General features: G+C 55.4%; 1 protein-coding gene across 12 annotated transcripts in view; it reads right to left on the reverse strand.

The window, feature by feature from the left end:
• Positions 1-19,665, reverse strand: part of HSPG2 (heparan sulfate proteoglycan 2) — a 98,423-nt gene extending 78,758 nt beyond the window's left edge. For all 12 annotated transcript variants that reach the window (XM_040464194.1, XM_040464150.1, XM_040464186.1 and 9 more), the window contains exon 1: positions 19,514-19,665. In XM_040464194.1, coding sequence (XP_040320128.1) covers positions 19,514-19,576 — 63 coding nt within the window. In that variant the 5' untranslated portion in view covers positions 19,577-19,665. The remainder of the gene's footprint in view (positions 1-19,513) is intronic.
• Between the last annotated feature and the right edge of the window lie 15 nt (positions 19,666-19,680).

Raw genomic sequence — 19,680 nt, forward strand, 5'->3', positions numbered from 1 at the left:
CTCTTGCACGCCTGTAATTACGACTAGCCATATTTTCCGAGGCGAATGTGGAGAAACGGTTTAACAAAGGATCCCTGGGCCGCTTCCAGGTGTCAGAGGCAGCCTGGGAGATGTAGTCTGGATGAAGAGGTATTAAGTCTGGGGCATGTTCACAGTTTTTCAGGAATGTGTTGGTCACATGCCAGTCCACATCACTTGGGAGTTGACTGGACACCCTAGCCTGGCAACCTCCTAGCTGTATAGCCCTGGATAAATCACTTGACCCCTCTGAGCCTCACAGAGCGTGAGTGGGGGAGGGGCAGAGAGCAAGGGAGACACAGAATCCGAAGCAGGCTTCTGGCCCCGAGCTGTCAGCACAGAGCCCCACGCGGGGCTCGAACCCACGAACCGCGAGATCGTGACCTGAGATGAAGTCAGATGCTTAACCGACTGAGCTACGCAGGCGCTGCCCCGTCCCTTCCCCCCCCCAACCAATGTTTATTTTTGAGAGAGAGAGAGACACAGAGCGTGATCGGGGGAAGGGCAATGAGCCCCTGTGTCCTAATCTGTAAAACAGGAATAAAAATGGCCACCTCCCAAGGCTGCTATGGAGATTCAACAAGACAACCTGTCACTTCTTCACTTTCTTCCCCTCCCACCTCCACCCACCCAAGAGTTCACGTGCCAAGAGAGCGAGCTCTCCAGAAGGGCCCCCCTTCCCCGGGGAGAATAATAGAATATTTCCTGCTATGGGCCCCCCCCCCCCCGCCCCCGCAGGCGAGATAAGACAAAGCTGCCTGAGAGGTCTCCAACAGATCCCTGAGTCCTGGGCTATCAGGGAAGCCCTCACTTATCAGAAGGGGAAGCCAACAACAAAAAAAGCCCAGAGAGGGGAAGGAAGACATCAAGGAAGATCCATCAGTGTTGAAGAGCCAGAGTTCAAATCCCATTCTGTGACACTGCCCACTGGGTGACTTTCCCACTTGCAGCTTCATTTTAGTGACCCTCCCCTGCCCCCGAGTGTTGTTGTAAGGACCAGCTGGATCATGTACATAAAGGATGTAAAGGATGAGATGTATCGTGTGTGCAGAGTAGCACCAGGGACTCAGAGAGGTCACGGCCGCTCCACGAAGAGAAGTCCTAGCAAGCAGATGGTGGAGGCAGACGCAGGACCCAGGTCTCTGGCTCCTAACACAGGCTCCTTCTCCTGCCATCACGTCACCTCCTTCCCCTCCTTCCCCATGGCTGGTGTGTGGGGTGTGGGACTACACAGATGAGGACTCCAGGAGGGTGGCATTAGGCTGGGTCTTTGTCAGGGACTGATCAGGGCCTGAGACCCCAGTCTCCACCTCTGGGACTTAAGGCTGGTCCCTCCAGCAGGTCCTAAGCTCCAGGCAGACCAAGGCTGAGGATGGGGCAGGAAGGGCTGGCAAGCCAGGGGTGCGTGTCCTTGGCAGGGAGAACTCAATCTCCCAGGGGCTCGGGTTACCGGAAATGGTAAATCTCCCACTGCCTGCCACCTCCGACCAGGAATGTCTGCTGCCTGAGGGAACATCCTGTCCACTTGCCCCCAGAGAGCCAAGGGACAGCCCAGGACCTGGGCCCACCCTGTGATCCCTACCCTACTCCTGGGGTCTCCGGTTGACCTGTGGGGCTCCCCAGCCAAAGCATACCTGTCATTCTGAGGCAGTGGGGATGGTTGTAATTGACCGATCATAGAAGAGACGGTTGGAAGGGACACCCCCAGAAGATTGAAAGCCACCCATTCACTCTTGTCAAATGTAGATTCTGAACCCCAAATTTGGGTGAACGTTCTGCTCTCATTGGCCCAAACACAGGAGGTAGCACGTGGGAGCCTTGGGACAGGACTAACCTGGTTGGGAGCCTGGCTCTGCCACATTCCAGCAGGGTGGCTTTGGGGAACTCACTGCACCTCTGGCCACTCATCTCTGACCAGTGACAAAGCTGTGATGGGGACCCTGTGAAATTCACGGAGCTGACAGTGAGTTGCTTAGCACAGGCTGGGCACAGAGCCAGGACCCAATAAGCGGTGGTCATCAGAAGTACTGGGAAGAAAAGGGGAAATAACCAGTAATTGTTAACGTGCGCAGGTATGCAGGTAACATGTAGGTTTTCTGCACTCACGGAGCCGACATGAGCCTTGGAGTCAGCTGGACCACAAACGAATACTTGCCAAACGGTGAGAGCATTATGGAGAAAACAGGGCAGGGTGAGGGGGACAGGGACTGTTTTGGGGAGGGGAGCTGCCATTTTACACAGGTCGATTAGGGAAGGGGGCAGAGATGGGAAGGAAGCTGGGGCATGCAGGGAGGAACAGCACCTTGGGCATAGGGAATAGCAGCTGTAAAGGCCCCAAGGCAGGAATATCCTTAGAATGTTCCGAAAACAGCTAGGAGGCCAGTTACCTAACCTCACAACTAACTGCCCTGAGAGTGAGGTATAATTATCCCCATTCACCAGCAAAGGCTCACGAGGCTCAGAGAGGCTTGCCCAAGGTCACGGAAAAAGTGGCAGGGCCAGTATTCCAACCCTCCTTCCCAGCAAGATGTCCAGGGGAGACTGTCCCCAGGGCTCCCACGGGGAGGGGCAGGATGGGGAAAAGTACCCAAGTATCCGAGGTGGAGTTCTGACTCCTTCCGACTGGCTGTGTGATCTCAGGTGTCACATCTCCTTGCTGGGCCTCAGTGGCCTCAGCACTCATGGACCTGAAATGCCTGTTTGTCCACCTCCCAGTTAATGAGGGAGGGGGCCAAAGGGAGGAGGAGGGGAGAACATGATGCTCAGAGGTGACCCTGAGCTTCTCTGGCATCTCAGACCCAACGCTCCTCCCCAGACAGGTATGAATGTTGCATGCAGCCCCTACCAACTTGGACCGCCCACGATGACCGCCTGCCGGGACCCCAAGAGCGTGCACCCTGCCTATGCCTGCCCGGGGCCTGGTCCCCACTCAGCACCTGGGGCCCAACCACAGCCGGGAACCCGTCCTGCACTCCAGCCCCAGGTGTCAGACATGCCCCTCACCCTCAGCTCCTGGTGTCCTGACCAGGCAGAGGCCCGTGATCAGCCTTTGTAACCAGGGGTGCCAAAGTAGGCCAGCCGGCGAGGGCACCGGGCCAGACCCTGAGGCCCGGCCAAGTGCAAACAACATGCTTGGCGCCCAGATACGGGAGCGTTAGAGCGGGCAGGCTGCCCACTGCCCCCGTCACAACAAGCCATCACCTCCGTCCTGCCGCGAGGGGCCCAGGCACCTCCACTGGGAGCAGGGGACTGCCAGGGAGGCCTCCTCCCCCACCCCCACGCCCCAGGAATGGGCAGTGGGAATCTCAGAGGCTGGACATGGAGATTCCAGATGCCAGCAGCTGAGCAGGCAAAGCTGCAGAGACAGCTGAGGGGAGTGGGTGGGAAATTAAGGGGGGAAGGGAGGCCTTTTTAACATTATGGGCGGAGTCGGGGAGGGAGAGTCGGAGCTCCCCAGGGGCTGAGGGGAAAGTGGGAAAGGCACAGCACCACACGGGTTCCAAACTGGGACAGGGGAACCGGTAACAATGACAGCAGCCACTCCTTACTGAGTGTGCAAGGCCACCCAGCAGAACTTTGTGCAGGGATGGAAATGTTCTGTTTACAGCCATCCAATAAGGTAGCCACTGGCCACTTGTGGCTACTGAGCGCTTGCAGTGTGGCTGAGGCAACTGAGAAGCTAAACTGTTATTCAAAACTTTAACTTTTATTATGTTTAATTAAATCTTAAATTTCCTACATAGTCACTGGTGGCCAGAGCTATCATACTGGATAGTGCAGGTTACACCATCATCAACCCATAAATTTTTTTAAAAAATGTTTATTTATTTATTTTGAGGGAGAGAAAGGGCGCAGAAGCAGGGGAGGGGCAGAGAGAGAGACAGAAAGAGAATCCCAGGCAGGTTCTGTGATGTCAGTGCAGAGACTGACGTGGGGCTCGATCTCACGAAGTGAGATCATGACTTGAGCCAAAATCCAGAGTCAGATGCTTAACCGACTGAGCCACCCAGGCACCCCAACCAATCCTTAAAGCAAGGCTGGAGGTACAGCTGTCTCCACTCTACAAAGGAGGAAACTGAGGCCTGCTCAAGGCCACACGGCTGGCAAGCGGCAGAGGGGAAATCAGAACCCAGGCCTGGCCCTTTCATGACGCTCCCCACCCAGGGTTATTATTGTCAACGCTGGAAGGGACTCACGGAAATTGTACCTGTGTGGGCGATAAGGCTGCCCAATTAATCAGGACACCAAGTCTCTTGCTTTTGGCCCGAATTCTGTCAGCTCGCCCCGTTATCACATGTTGACCAGAAGCTCAGACAGGCCATTTATAAAAGTCCTTGATTTCTTGACATGAAGGAAAGGCAAAACAATGACAGAATAATCCCAGCCGGTTGAGGAGCCAGTCTTTGAGAAAACTGGGAACCTTCAATGACAAGAAAGCTGGGCTTGGCCTCCCTGACCTTATCACCACAGACCCCAGCAGCCCCAGGCTCCTGAATGCCACTCCCTCTCCCAGGGCACATTTCCTGTCTCTAGGCCTTCATAAATGCTGTTCCTTCCTCCTAGGATGCTGTTCCTATGCCTCCCAGTCTAATCTGTGCATCCATCTTTCAAGGCCAGGCTAAATTACCACCTCCGCTTTGAAGTCTTCCGGGACCCCCCACGAAGACATCTTTCTCTCCCACACATTCATACGACTTAATTTCTACCTTGTAGAGGACTAGAGATTTGGTCTTAATTATAGCCAAGAGAGTAAATGTCTCTACTCTCCTGCTTGAACCAAAGCTCCTTCAGGACAAAAACCAGCCTGAGTTTTCCCACCTTATGTATATTTTAACCTTTAGACACGCTCCCAATGCTGAGCAGCAGCTAGGATATTAATTAGACATTTACTAAAATATATTGAATTATAATAGTGGCTTAGAAGTCTGGGGACTCAATTTCTTATGGCTCGGCCCTCATCTCCCGTGATCCCCATAGGCAAGTCCCTTTCTTACTCTGGACCTCGATTTTCACATCTGTAAAATGGAAGGCAGTGATAGTATCTGTTTCACTGGGGGATTATTTGAACTTCTTATATTTATTTAACAAACACTATGTGCCAGGCACTGGACAAATATCATCGTCGTAACAACCCCATGAGACAGGTTATAATTACTATCTCTGTTTTATAGAAGAGGAAGAAACCGGCAGGAGAATTTAATAGATAAAAGAGATAATGCAAGTGTGTGGCCCAGGGTACGTGCTAAGTATATGGCAGTAATGCGTTCATTTCTGTATAATAAAGGGTCTACAGAATCGGGGGAAATGTAGGGTATTTCCTCAGGGCCAGGCACATAGTAAGTGTTCCTCTAAATATTTGCTGCTTGGGGCGCCTGGGTGGCTCAGTCGGTTGAGCGTCCGACTTCGGCTCAGGTCACAATCTCGCGGTCCGTGAGTTCGAGCCCCGCGTCGGGCTCTGGGCTGATGGCTCAGAGCCTGGAGCCTGCTTCCGATTCTGTGTCTCCCTCTCTCTCTGCCCCTCCCCTGTTCATGCTCTGTCTCTCTCTGTCTCAAAAATAAATAAAACGTTAAAAAAAATTTTTTTTAAATAAAAAGAAAATAAATGTTAAAAAAAATTTAAAAAAATAAATTAAAAAAATAAATATCTGCTGCTAGATGAACTCAGTCTCAAATGTATCAATAATGGTCAGGACGACCCTAACTAAAGCCCTTGACCTGTCAGGCAGTGGCCACTGTCTTTACTATCAGAGCACATCCGCAGAGAACCCCTTTCCTGCCCCTTTCTTTCTCCAAGGATGGGAAGTATGTAATGACTTTGGAGTGACCTCTGTCTAGCTGTGCTAATCCCATGGGTGAATGGAGATAAGAGAGTCTGATTAAGTCTCAAGGGCACAGAATACTCTTGACTTTCTCCAGTCCTGCCAGGGGCTTTGACATTCCTCTCCCCAGCTCCAGCCCAGCCCAAAAGAGGGCAAGAAGGAACAGAATTTGGGAAGAGAATGAACACGGATGCAGTTTCCATGCTGGCTCTCTCTCCGTGCCTCAATTTTCACAACTGTCAAATGACAGTAATTCTCACATCACAGGGGTGGTTTTCAAGATCAGGTGAGACCACGTGTGTAAAGCAGAGGTTCTCCAGCTTCACTGTCCCCAAGGATCTCCTCAAGGATCTCTTGGTGATCCTGTTTGCGCACACGCTCCGATTCAGAAGGTTTGGGCGATGCCCCGACTGCTGGAGCATGCATCATTCTTTGAGTTAGAACAGCACCTTGCATAGGTTATGATAAAAGTTAGCTCTGCTCTTTCTTCTAGAGATTTAACCCTTAGGAAACATCTCTAGGGGGCTGGGACCGTTATTTTGCCACTGATGACACGGAGGTCCATTGAGACTGAGTGACTCACCTCATGAGGCAAGAACGAGGCAGAAATCAAGTCCGGGGATCCATCTTTCCCAGGCATCACGCCATCCCAAGCCCCACCCATAAGCAGTGGCCAGACACACAGAGCTGAGGACACAGCAGCCCTGCCCCTCAGCCGCATCGCCAGCCCCTGCTGGGCCAGCCAGGCTTCCGGGCAGGGCCCCAGGCTCCCCCAAAAGAGGCCCTGGGCCATCACTTTCCCTCCCCCCCACCCCAGACAACTTCCAGCAGCCACCCCCTCCATCGCCTTATAAAGTGGCCAGAGCTGCTCCTCTCCAAGTTGCAGTTAATTTTATATGGACTGAATCCACTGTCATCCCTTAGCCTCATTGCTTCACACATTCCTTCTGGAGCAACATTACCTAATTTAACCATAGCCCCTGCTCTCCGGGACTCTCAAAATAGCAGCTGCCAGCGGGGAATACGCCCTAATGTTATCAAAATAAACAATTCTCCCTCCTCCCCCACTTAGTCTGCACCAACCTCAGGACCCAGCCCCTGGGAGTGGGGAACCAGCGGCTTGGAGACTGAGGGGGCCGGGGGGAGACCCAGAGAGCCTGCCAAAGCCCTGTTCTCTCCATCCACCCAGCTCTCTCGTATGCCCTCTTCAAACACGTTCCTGGGATCTCCCCATGCCCCGCCTCCCCTCATATCCCCCAGTCATGGGCCCAAAATCCATGGGTCGTTGCTGCCCTGGTTCTGCCCAAGACTGGGATTCAACTTTCACTTTCTCCTAATAACAAAAACTACAATAGTAACCATTTCTTCCATTCCCCGGGTATTCATTACGAGCCACCTACTTTTCGCACCTTGGCCTGCTGACACCTGGGAAGCTGGGATTAGCGTGCTTTTGTTTCAGGTGACGAAAGGGGTGCTCAGAAAGGTGAAGCGACTCGCCCAGGGTCACACAGCCCAAAAGCGCCAGAGTTGGGGTGAGAAGCCAAGCCCGCCTGCCCCGAAGGCCCAGCCGTCATACTACCTTCTAGCTGGGACTCCCCTGCGGGGTCCGAGCCTCGGAGAGAAGGAGCACACGTGTTGTTACGTGTCAGAAGGGGCTTGCTCACCCGGTATATTACTGTAGGGTCTGCTTACGCGGCTGACACCAAACCACGGGGGCCTATTATGCCTAGCTCACATTTCACCCAGATCCTATGGGCCCTGAGTCTGTCCCCAGGGCCCCAGGGGCACAGGCTTGCCTGTCAATCTGTCTCCAAGACCCTGCCCCCTGCTCCCCACCCGTCCCGCCATGTGCCGCCATGTGCCTTTGAGCTGGGCTACCACATTAAAGCAGGGAACACCCAAGCTGACATACCTTGGGCGCAACCGGTGGTTAACGAGCTGCAAGGGCGGGCCTCCCCGTCCCGTGCTGCCCAGAATAATCATTAACCGTGACAGAGCCGAGGCAGGAGCCCAGGCGGCGGCTGGAGTGCTGAGGTCCCTGGTGCTCGAGGGGGTGGCTTGGACCACCTGACTTCCTCAGCTGGCCACGAAAGCTCAACCTGGTATCACCAGGGCAGGCAGTCCGGCCAGTACCATGGGGGCACCTACAGAAGCCCGAGGTCTCTCTTCACTCACAGCCTGTCCTGCCCTGCTCCCCTCCCAACACTGTGAAGACCCCTAAGTGAAGAGCTACAGACGGGAGGATGGACCCTGGGGCTTGGGGCCTTCTGAAAGGGTGGGGGCAGAACACAATGGAGCCCCCAGGTTTACCTAGTACCAAGGACCAGAGGCAATTTTCAAACTAATGGTTCCTGTTATTTGTCAACTGTCTCTTCTGGCTGCGGGAGAGCTATATGATCTCTCATCTTCACCAAAACCCTGTGGAAGACGGTATTACCAATCCCAGCTGACAGATGAGGCTCAGAGAGGTTAAGCCACCAGCCCAGCATCATAGAGCAGTCAGCGATGGAACTAGGGCAGGAGGCACAGCGTAGCCATGAGTCCTGCCAGGGCAAGAGCTGAGCCTTCTGGAAGATGGGATCTGGAGAAGGTACCTGAGGCCAGCAGGAGCCGGGATGGTGGGGGGTGGTGGGGAGGCTCTGGAGCAGTGAAGGGGGAGGGGTGGGACCTGCACCCCCCTCCCCCAGTTGTTCTCCATCCTCCTCTGTTTAGAGAATTCCCTTCAGTTGCTCAGGTGAAACGAAGGTGAGGCCCAGGCAGGCTGAAAGCTTTGATCTTATCACACATTCCTGCCCCAGCCACCCCTTCCCTTCTCCCTACCTCCCCCCACCCCCACCCCCCATCCAGGAGGTGGAAAACCAGGCTGACTTAACTCTTTCATCCCACTTCCTGAAACCAAATCCAGGCCAGAGCTGGTCTCTGCCTCCCTTCCTCTCTCCCGGGAGGGACAAAAGAGGACCAAGGAGGAAAGCAGGAGCTTCAGACCCACCCTCCTCATTCAATGTCACAGAGCCCCAAACCTGAACTCTGTGTGCAGCTTTCATTTCTCCTAAATTAAAATCACCAGGCGCACCTGGGTGGCTCAGTCGGTTAAGCATCTCTGACTTCAGCTCAGGTCATGATCTCACGCTCCGGGAGTTCGAGCCCCGTGTCGGGCTCTGTGCTGACAGCTCGGAGCCTAGAGCCTGGAGCCTGCTTCAGATTCTGTGTCTCCCTCTCTCTCTGCCCCTCCCCTGCTCACGCTCTGTCTCTCTCTGTCTCAAAAATAAATAAAAACATTAAAAAAAATTTTTTTTTTAAGTTGAAAAAAAGAAATCACCAGACACAGCATAAATAGCCCCTGGGCTTTTCCACATCCATGAGCTCATCTGAGGCTCACGACAGAACTGGCCTGCTCTCCTCTCCAGCCCTGTGGGTCTTCTCACCTGCCCCAGTCCAGGGGGAGCTGTGTCCCCCAGTCCCCTCTTCCCACAAGCTAATTTCAAGGGGAACAGACCGAAGTAACTAGAATAACAGATGGGGGCTAAGACAGAGTCACAAAGAGTCCAGTCATCTCCCAGAGATTGAGTGGCCCTGCAAACCTGCTCTTGTAGCCTCCTCCCCCGCAACCCATGCCTTTTATCGACTAGTCCACCACCCAGCTGGTCTCCCTGTCAGACTATAAGCTCCATGAATCCATGGCTGGTTATACCTAACCCAGGGCCTGGCGCAGAGCTAACACTCCATAAATGTTTGCTGAATGAATGAATCAGTGAATGGTCCCCTTTTGCATCTGGGGAAAATTAAGTTCAGGGAAGTTACAGGACTTGCCCCGGATCACACAGGCAGGGCCAGGAGGGGTACAGGAATCTGTGGCCCTGAACCTAATGCTCATTCACTAAACATGGACAGCACCCCAGATGTTAGCTCAGCAGCAGGTACCCAAGGGGCACAGGGGTGAACCGATGTGGACAAACCACTGCAGGTGTGATCCCGGGCCCACAGGAGAGGACAGGTTAGGAGGTCTAAGGGAGCAGGCAGCCATGTCCTCCATCTGGCTCCCCGCTTCAGGGCCTGGCACCTGTGGGCTGGCAGCAACCATGAAGGAAGGCATGGGATTGGCAACAGGGTAGGCTCTGCAAGGTGGCTACCTCCCCAGGCTCCAAAGAATGGAATACCACCATCTCTTGAGGGGAAGCTACCAGCTTTCTCCAAGAACTCGACGTTCTGTTCCTCTGAGTTGGCAGGAGGCCAAAGAGAAAGAGCAGGAAAGATGGTCAGTAGTTGGCTGGCAGCTAAGTGGAGGCCCTGACCTCCTGCCTCCTGGTCTGGCCAGGTAAAGGGCGGGGAACTGGGATGGATATCAGCTATCTTGGTGGCTTCCTCTCATTCTTTTCCTCCCGTGTTAACGACTCCAGCAGGAGGCCAGGGCCTTCCCGCCCGCACACTTGACAACAATGTGAATCTAGAGACGACGGGGACGCACGACTTCTGGACCCTTGCCCCAGAGGCCTTCTTGCTCCACCAGCCAAATCCTCTGCTTGCTCTACAAGCCCCGCTTCCTCCAGAAAGCCTTCCAGATACCTCGTGCCGAACTGACCTTCCCCTTCCCTGGCAGTCTGCTCCCGTCTGCACTTCGAGTTGCACTGGGTGCTTATGGTTCATGGGTCCTGCCTCCCCAAGACCTAGAGATCCTGGAGAGAAGGGACCCTGCCTCTAATTTCTTCTAGGAGGACGGACAGAGGTGGATTCAGCTCCTACCTTCCTCTGCACGTGGCTGTGTGATCTTGGGCAAGTCACTGCTCTCCACTGAGCTGTTTCCCATGAGAAATGGAGGTATATTCCCAACTACATGGGAGAGTAGACAATGCAGATAAAACACCTATAGCACAATGTCTAGCACACAGTAGGTCCTCAGGCAATGCATGAATGAATGAATGAATGAATGAATGAATGAATTCCTGACTCTTCCACCGCACAAGGATGCTCAAATGACACAGTTTGGGACTTACACATAGATTACGCTCCCGGCCGGGTCACGAGGTTCTGTGCCCTGTGTTTCACCAGGACTGAGGGGGCACACGGATGGCTCAGAGCAGGCCCCACTTGGCAAAAATTCACTTAACTCCAAATGGCAAAACCTGCAGGTCCCATAAGGAGCTTGGGATGTGACTGAGAAGGATCCAGGTTCTCAAGGGTCTCAATCCCAGGGAAAGCCAAATCCATTTCCCGACGGAATGTTATCACTAAGTTGGGATGGAGGCCAAGGGGCAAAAGGCACCCAAATCTGTGAAGTAGGAGCTGGATAAGCCCACATGGCAGATACGTGGTTTTCTGTACCCTCCGCCAAGACCAGCCCAGTCCACCTCCTCCACGTAGCCTGTCGTGACTACACTAGCCCTCCCAGACTGCCCCTTCTCTACACCCAACAGGCTGGATCCACTGGGAGAGGGATGACAACTTTGGAGGCAGACAACCTGGGCTCCCCTCCCAGCTGTGACACGTACTAGATGGATGAATTGAGCCAGCCATTCCCCTGCTGTGCCTCAGTTTCTCCCTCTGCAAAATGGAGATAAGAAGGCCAACCTCAAGATTGCTGGGAGCATCATGCGCAACAATGCCTGGAGGGAGACAGCTCCGTGTGGGGCTTGTTTCAAGAGAGGATGGCTTTTTTTTTTTTTTTTTAGTGTTTATTTATTTTTGAGAGAGAGAGAGTGCAAGTGGGGGAAGGGCAGAGAGAGTCACACACACAGAACTTGAAGCAGGCTCCAAGCTCTGAGCTGTCAGCACAGAGCCCAAAACAGGGCTCGAACTCATGAGCCGAGAGATCATGACCTGAGCCAAAGTCGGACGCTTAACCGACTGAGCCACCCAAGCGCCCAGAGAGGGTGGCGGTTTTTAATCAAGAGAAGGCATGTGTGCTCACTGAGCACTAGCTGACAATCTAGGTGCCTGAGGTCACTGGGGAGGAGAACTTGGAGGACCCAGGGCAGAGTAGACACTGGTCTGTCCTCAGGAAACTCCTAGGTCTCTGTTCTTCTAGCCCAAGGGTCACAGGAAAGCAAACAGCAGAAGAGGGAGAAAAGCCTGTTAAGTGACAGAGGCCACTGGGGCTAGGATTTATGAAGCCAGAATTTCAATCCATCCAGCCCAGTGAGGCATCCAAGAAGAGGCATGATCCCAGTTCCCAACTATTTGAAAACTGGAACCGCCAAACAAGGAGAGGGGATGAGTCAGCTGGGGTGAGGAGGGGAAGCCAGCGGCAGCAGGATGTGGGGCCAGAGCTGGCTCCTTGGGGGTGAGCATGGGGAAGGCAGGGAAGGGAGAGGCGGGGGCAGGGACCCAGAGGTGGGCTGGGAAGGGGCCAGAGGCAGCTGGGAATTCCCAGCCCCGTGCCAGGAGACCATCTGTGGGGTCACCCGAGGCCACCTCTGAAGTCCTCCCCCTGCCCAGCCCCAGGCTGCTTCCCCCTCCCCAAACTGGGACTGGGGAAAAGATGGGGAAAGACGCCAGACGTGACAAAATGAGACACCTGGACGTGACGCACCCTAGTGGGGAAGGGGCAGGTCTGTCCTCAGCAGCCCAAGGCACAGGGTGGAGGGAGAGGTCACCGTGCACTTGTGAGTCTCTTTCCCTTAGCCCCCGCCGTTTCTCTGAGAACCCAAAGGGGTCAGAACTAGGGCTGTGCAGCCCCACAACCCTGGCAAGTGACCTGCTGCAGGCTCCCTCGGGGCTCCCCGGGCAAGGTCTTATCTCCTCCAGTGCGGGCCCAAAGGAGAGTGGGGCTGGGACAGGGTCCCGGGAAGCCCCCTGGCCACTCCCTTTAAGATGCATGGACATCCTCTCTGCACCCATGGGAGCCCCACGGCCACGCCTCTGGTTGCTCAGAGCCCAACTGCACACATCTGGGAAGGGGACAACGCGTCCACAGGCCCCAGCCTTTCCCAGGCCACACCCCGGGGTGTGCCCCCCTCCTGCTCCCCCACCAGGAAGGAGCAATCAGGGTGGAAGGGTGGACTCTGTCCTGCAGCTGCAGCCTCAGTGGGGGAAGGGGGGCAGTGACAGATCAGATGCAGTTACATCCAGGGCTCCTGGACTGAGAAAGAGGAGAGGAGCAATGGCTTCCATCTGCTTCGTCAGTGCGGGGTCTTGGTCAACAGCTGGCAGCAGTTCTGATCAGGAAAAGTGTGCCCTGCTGGGCACCGGGAACCCGCAGTCAAATGTCGCTCCGGCTTAGCCCTCAGCAGGAACGATACTACACAACAGCTCCATTTGTCAAACACCAATTCCACTGCGCACAGCAAGCCAGGGGCATCTGCGGGGTCTCATGTCCACCAGGGAAACAAGCATCATGATCCCTACTTCTGACCTGAGGCTCAGAGAGATGAAGGAACTTGCCCAAGGTCACACGGCCAGTTGGGCCGCACTAAGACTTGAAGGCAGGGCCCTTTGAGCCCACACTTTCCCTCAATCACAGGGCCCAAGAGAAAGGGGTTCCAAGTCCAGAGAGGACACAGACAGGCAGAAGATGGCAGTGTGGGCACCCCAGCTTGTCCCACATGCTCCGGGTCTCAGCACAGCGCAGTGGCAGGGAAGGACAGCTGCCCTGTGCCCATGGGCCAAAGCAGCCCCTGCAATCCTCTGCGAGGAGCCTGGGCCTTATTGGCTGGCCGGCTTCTCCCAAGGCCATTAATTTATTCACTGGATAAATGTTCACCTACTATTGCTGGGCACTGGGCAAATTGCACTGAATAAAATCTGAATCTATGTCCTCATGGAGCGTCCATGCTAAACTGGGGGGAAGGCGGTAAATTCTAAATAAACGGACAAATACCTAAGCATGAGCTCAGGCCGTGGGGTTCTAAGGAGCCAGCTGGCAGCTCCTTAGATGCATCCTCAGCAAGACGTCCCCCCCACCACACACACACCTGCTCCACAGGCCAGTGCAGAGGCCCCAGCTTGGGCTGGGTGTGCGTGGGGTGCTGCTGACTGCCCCCCGCTCTGAGTCCGCCCACTGCTGCCCCCATCCCTATGCCCGCCTCCTCCAACACATCCTGGAGTTTTCCCATCTCAATTAGTGGCTGCTCCTTCTGGAGATGCTCACGCCAAAGACCGTGGAGACTTCCCAGACTCCTCTCTTTCTGTCCCGCCCCTTCCCCAATCCATCAGCAATTTCCTGTCAGCCCTACCTTCTAGATACACTCAGGATTCAGCCGCCTCGTCCCAACTCCATCGCTCTGGTAGGAGTTCCCATGGTCTCTGGCCTGGATTTCGGCTTGCTTGCTTTTGCCCTTGACCCTCCGCACTCTCTTCTCTGCACGGCAACTAGAGTGACCCCTCATCTCACTCAGAAGCAAAGGCCTTCTCGTGGCCCAGGCTCGGCACATCAGCCACGCTCCCCCCGACTCATGCCACATCGGCCTCCTTGTTTTCCGCAGGTATGCTGGACGCATCCAGGCCTTTCCATTAGCTATTCCCTCGGCCCTTTCCCTAGGTACCTGCAGGGCTTGCACCCTTACTTCCTGCAGATGCTTCTGTTCAAGCATCATCTTATCAGAGGCTTTTCCTGATCCCTCATCACTCTGTACCCTCTTCCCGGTTTTATTTTTTTCATCTGAGCGCTTACTGTCCTCCGACATATTATATTTCTTATCTGTCTTCCCACACGAGCTATAATGCAAGTAACACGAGGGGAGGGAATTTGACTTTTTGTTCTCTGCTGTAACCTCGGCGCCTAGAACCCCATCAGGGACTTAGAAGATACTCGATAATCCTTGTTGAATACATTCTACATCTACCACGCACCTATAGGGGACTTTAGTTCATGGGATATTTAATCGCATACATCAGCGGTCTGTTCATTCATTCAACACACACTGCAAGCCTTTGTGCACCAGATAGACGCCCCCCTAAAATCCAGAGAACAGAGAAGCAGGGTGCCCTCCTCCACGCCTCAGGGAAAGGGCTCCGGGAGGTAGCCGGGAGCTGGTCCTAAGGACACGTCAGGGAGGCCACGGGGATGTTCCTAGGTCCCTGCAACTCTGGCGCAGGTGGGCGTGGGGAAAGGTGGGGAGGGTGGGTTCTGGGGGCCTCCGACACTTGAAAGCCTCACATTCCCAGGCCTCAAAGAGCCGCCTTGTTCCCAGGGCTTACGTGATGGTGCCCCTAGCCCAGCCACCCCCAGCAGCCATGAGCCGCTCCCCTCTCAAGGCCACTATTGACACGGACCCAACACCAGCAGTGAGGCTGGCGTCTCCCCGCAAAGCGAGTTCCACACATTCTTCTAGGTTTCAGTCAGCCAGCTCCGGGCGCTGGGGCGGCCAGCAGGCCAGGGCCAGGCCCTGGGAGCAGCAGGGGGCAGCAGGGCCAAAGGGGCCAAGGCCTGGATTGGGGCAACATTCCAGCTGGGTAGGATCCTCAGCCCAGCCTCCCTCTTCCTGGCAGGAGGGAGATGGGGGCAAGGCCAGGGTCGGCCCTGGGGGGAGGGGGCATCGTGCTCACCATATCCTTGGGAAGCTGCTGGGGGATGGGGTCAAGTTCACCCATTCTTCTAGCCTGACCTCTCACATCTGGGATGGACTGGGGTGGGGGGCAAAAGGCCAGAGCTGAGAGCCCTTCCTGCACATCCCAAGTGGCTTGAGGGTCCAGAATCTATGTCTGGCTTCCAAGTGGCCTCTGAATCATGGCTCTGTATCTTTCCACATCTTGGGCGGCCTTTCTGACTCTCTCTCCTGAGATTCTCGCCCCAAGGCCAAGCAGCCTGGGAACCTCTGCAGACTCGCCCCGAAACCTTGAGCCCCCAGGCGCCAACCAGGGAACCCAGTGAGGGCACCTAGCCTTCTTCCCCCTCACTCCCCACGCAGGGTAGGGCCCAGCCTGGCCCACTTGGGCCTTCAAGCTTTGGGAGTAATTCAATAGTTTATAGGATCTGAGGGAAAATTTGATGAGGAAACTAATTAATAAACCTACAAACGGGTAGTCCCATAAATGACTGCCCTGGAGTTAAGTCTCTCTAGGCTCCTGCCAGGAAGCTCTGTCCCCGAAGCCAGACCTGAATACTCCTTGTCTGAGGTAGCCTCTGCACTACCTCAGACCTGAGTTCTTACTTTTATCAACATCGGTGACAACAGTCTTATTCACATCTACCGCCTGCTACAAACAAGTGAGATAGGACTCAGAGTGGCGAGGATCAAAGCCTGGCTCATGGTACCATTGAGTATGTGTGTACTGTGAGCCACTGGGCAAGTTATGCCAACCTCTCTGTGCCTCGATGTCCTCTGCTTAGAGAATGGGGACCACACTACTAGCTACGGTTTAATGCATTCAACAGATACATTGACTGAGCACTTACTACCTGCCAGGTGCTAAAGACAGAGCAGCAGGACAAAAACGCACAAGGTCCTGCTGTCATGGAGCTTAAACTGGTGATGGGGGGCAGGGAGGAGAGAGAGAAATAAATAAACAAATACATGTCAGATAGTGACAAGAAAGAAAAAGCAGTGTAAGGGGACAGAGTGTGTTGGGCAGAGTAGTCACAGACTACAGGCAGAGGGTCATGTAAATATCTGAGGCACAAATGTTCTAGGTAGAAGGAACAGCAGATGCAAAGGCCCTGAGGTGGCAGTGTGTTTGGCATATTCGAGAAACAAAGACCAGTGTCACTAGAGTGAGTAAGCAAGGGGAAAGTTGGCAAGAGGAGAGATTGTAGAGGGAGTGGGGGAGGCCAGATCCCAAAGGGCCTTGTGGACCATATCAGGTCGGGGGCGTGGGTCTGATGGTGAGCCACGCGGGGAATGCCGGGAGATTCTGAGCAGGGGAATGACGTGGGAGAATTTGTTGAGAAACTTTGTGCCTGGCAAACTGTAGGCACTCAATAAGTGTTAACTATCCATATTATTTTGTTATCATATGACCTGGCACCCCAGCACCTCCCTCCCTACCACCTCAAGCCCTCAACCCAGTCACCTTCTGCCACCTTCCTTTCACCCTGTCTTCCAGGCTGCGCCTCAGACCCACGGATCCCAACTTGCCTGTGTTCAGCCTGAGAACAGGCCTGGGCGGAGCCAGGCGGGGGCCACTACTCCCCACACACAGGGAGCTGGGCCTGGTGCACTTGGCAGGGGCGGGGTATCCATCTCTGCCCCTTCCAGCCTCCGCCTCCCTCTGTGACCTGTAGCCCTCCCTCTGGAAATCCCCAAGGCACACTCGTTACAACCCCTTCCCACCAGCAAGTCTGGGGTCCAGGGGAGTCTGAGATGGTGCTACCCCTGAGGGAAGGGGAGGCTCCGCCATTTCCTGCCCGCCCACAGTCTCCCTGGTGAGGAAACCCAGGCGAGGCAGGAAACAGGTATCTCAGTGACTTCCCTCCGCAGCCCTGGAAAACACCGTAATCACGGCAGCCCCCTCGAGATTCCAGTCTCCTGGCAGGACTGGCCCCAAGAAAGGAAAGGCCAAGGTCCCAGCAGGAAGAAAAGGGGTCAGCAGGCCAAGGCAGGCGCTGAGTCACCCGGGCCTGGCCCCCACCCCCAGCAAGCCTCTCCACCTCCTCTGAACTGAAATTACTCCCACACTTAATCACAGACCACCGCTTCCTGTCTCCTGCCCCCAGGGAGGACTTGAGCTCCCTAAGGACCACCTTACCTTCGCTTGTGTCCTATCCTCACCCATGCACTGTTGGCTTGTGGATGTGAACCAAAGGGCGGAAAAGATAAAGGGCAGTGGGCGAAGAAGAGCCCAAGGCTTGCTGGGGCACTGGGTTAGGAGCCTGATGTCATTTAAAAAATGTACCATGAACTCCTTACCCCATTTTACAGATGCGGAAACTGAATGCTCAGGAAGAAGAAACTGCCTCAGATCACAGGCTAGAAAATGACAGAGCTGGGATTCAGCTTTTGTGGGTCCATGAGACTCCAGAAGCCAAGATCTTTCCAGCTCTCCACCATCAGCCGGGGGGTGGGACACTGAAGACCTCGGTGTGGTTGCTGACAAGACCATAATCCCACAGGAGTGGAACTGCCTATTTACCCATCTCAGTTCTGGGAAAGCAAAGACAGGACCTATTCTTGCTCACCCGTAAACCCCAGCCAGATGCGCTGGTATGCAGTAGGTGCCTAGCAATATCTGCCGAATGAATGAACCCCTGAACCCCCACTGACTGTCATGGAACGCTGCTCAATGAAGATATGTTGAATGAACAAGTGAATGAGATGATTGGCTGCAATCTGGAATTTCTGTTGAAATTCCTCCTGCACACAGCAAATAGCTCCACCCTCCTCCTCACTCTGACCACTGTAGAACCCAGCATTCAGGAGCCCCTCCGCAGAGGCAGAGCTGGGGGAGTTTCAGAAAAGGAAGACATCCCATGTGCTAGGTTGGTTGCCTACTTTTTTGGAAAAGTAAAGATCAAGTTCAGATCGGGACTGGGAAGCAACTGGTTGGGCCCTGCTGGATGTGCAGGGGTGAGAGGCTGAGAGAGGGGATTAAGGAAGCCCTGCAGACAGGGAGTGGGGGAGGAGAGTTGCTAGGTGGGCGGGGCAAGAGAGCTGAGGGGTCAGGTCTGGGGTGGGGGCTGAGCACAGATGTGAGATAGAGGTGGCCAGGACAGGGATTCAGTCACTGGGTGAACACCGGCTTAGAAAAGCCCCTCTCTTGGCTCTGAGAAGGGGAGGGAAGAGGGCAGGGGCAGGGACAGGGACCACCTAAGATCACCTCAAAGAGGGTGGGGGTGGCTCTGTGGTTCACCAGGGCAGGCCCAGTTCCCCAAAAGTGCCCCCACCCACATCTGCCACCAGCGGCCTGCCCACTGCCCCTGCCCCACCCTTCTCGAGTTCACTCAGGTCCTCAGAGCGCCTTCTGGCCAAGCATTCTTTCCCTCTGCATGGGCCCATCCAAGCTCAGAGCCGGGAACCGGGCTGTAATGGCAGGTCTCCCCTGCACCTGAGGACCCGGGAAGAGGACAGTGGGACACAGACCCACTGAATATCCGCCACTTAACAGGCCAAGCACCAGGCACTTTCATGAGCCTTCCATCCAGTCCTGCCAACCACCTTCAAGCTATATGTACTTGGAGGTCATGCATTTTGAGTTCTCTTTGGCCTTGTGGGCTGGTCTCAGAAAGGTTAACTAGCTTGCCGGAGGTAACACAGCTATTCCAGAAAAGGACAGGGATGGATTCAAGCCCTGGGCTGCAGGACTCCAGGGCCTGTGGGTGTTCCACACAAACCTCAGCCAGCTGTGTCCGAAGTGGTTCTTTACTTGTGCCTGCCTGGTTACTAGCTCCCCAACGGGCCAGACGGCCTGGTAAAGTTCCAGTGAGGATTGATAGGCTCCCCATCACCAGTGAGTGCCCCCTTTCCAAGTTGGCACAGAGAGGGGTGCCCTTGCCCCGCCAAGTTCCCGCCCTGCTCGAAGTTTCTCCGCCTGGTCCTCAGGAATGGCAGGCCGGGCCATGCCTAGAGCGACTGGGAGACTCGGCAACGTGGCCGGGCGACCCATGGGCTCTCCCGCGAGCCGGCCCCGCCCCCGACCCCACGCAAGGTTCCCTGGGCGCCCCTCGGGACTGCCCCACCGCGGAGGGTGGCGCCGGCCTGTGCCTGCCCGGGGTCCCTGGCGGGCGCCGCAATCCCGAGCCAGAGTCCCAGCCAAGTTGGCGGGCGCGGCGAGCGGGGCCCGGGGCGCCCCCCACCCCGCACACTCACCGCGAGCAGCCGCCCGTGCAGCAGCAGCGCCAGCAACAGCGCGCCCGCCGCCCGCTGTCCCATGGCCCGGCCGGCTCCGCTCGCTCTCTCGCTCGGCGCCCGCCCGAAGCCGCCCGCTCTCCAGCCTGCGGAGTCCTCGGGACGGCGCGGCCCGCTCCCGCCGCCCC

This window comes from Herpailurus yagouaroundi, unplaced genomic scaffold (assembly GCF_014898765.1).
Source record: "Herpailurus yagouaroundi ecotype Mexico unplaced genomic scaffold, PumYag 77, whole genome shotgun sequence".
Lineage (NCBI taxonomy): Eukaryota > Metazoa > Chordata > Mammalia > Carnivora > Felidae > Herpailurus > Herpailurus yagouaroundi.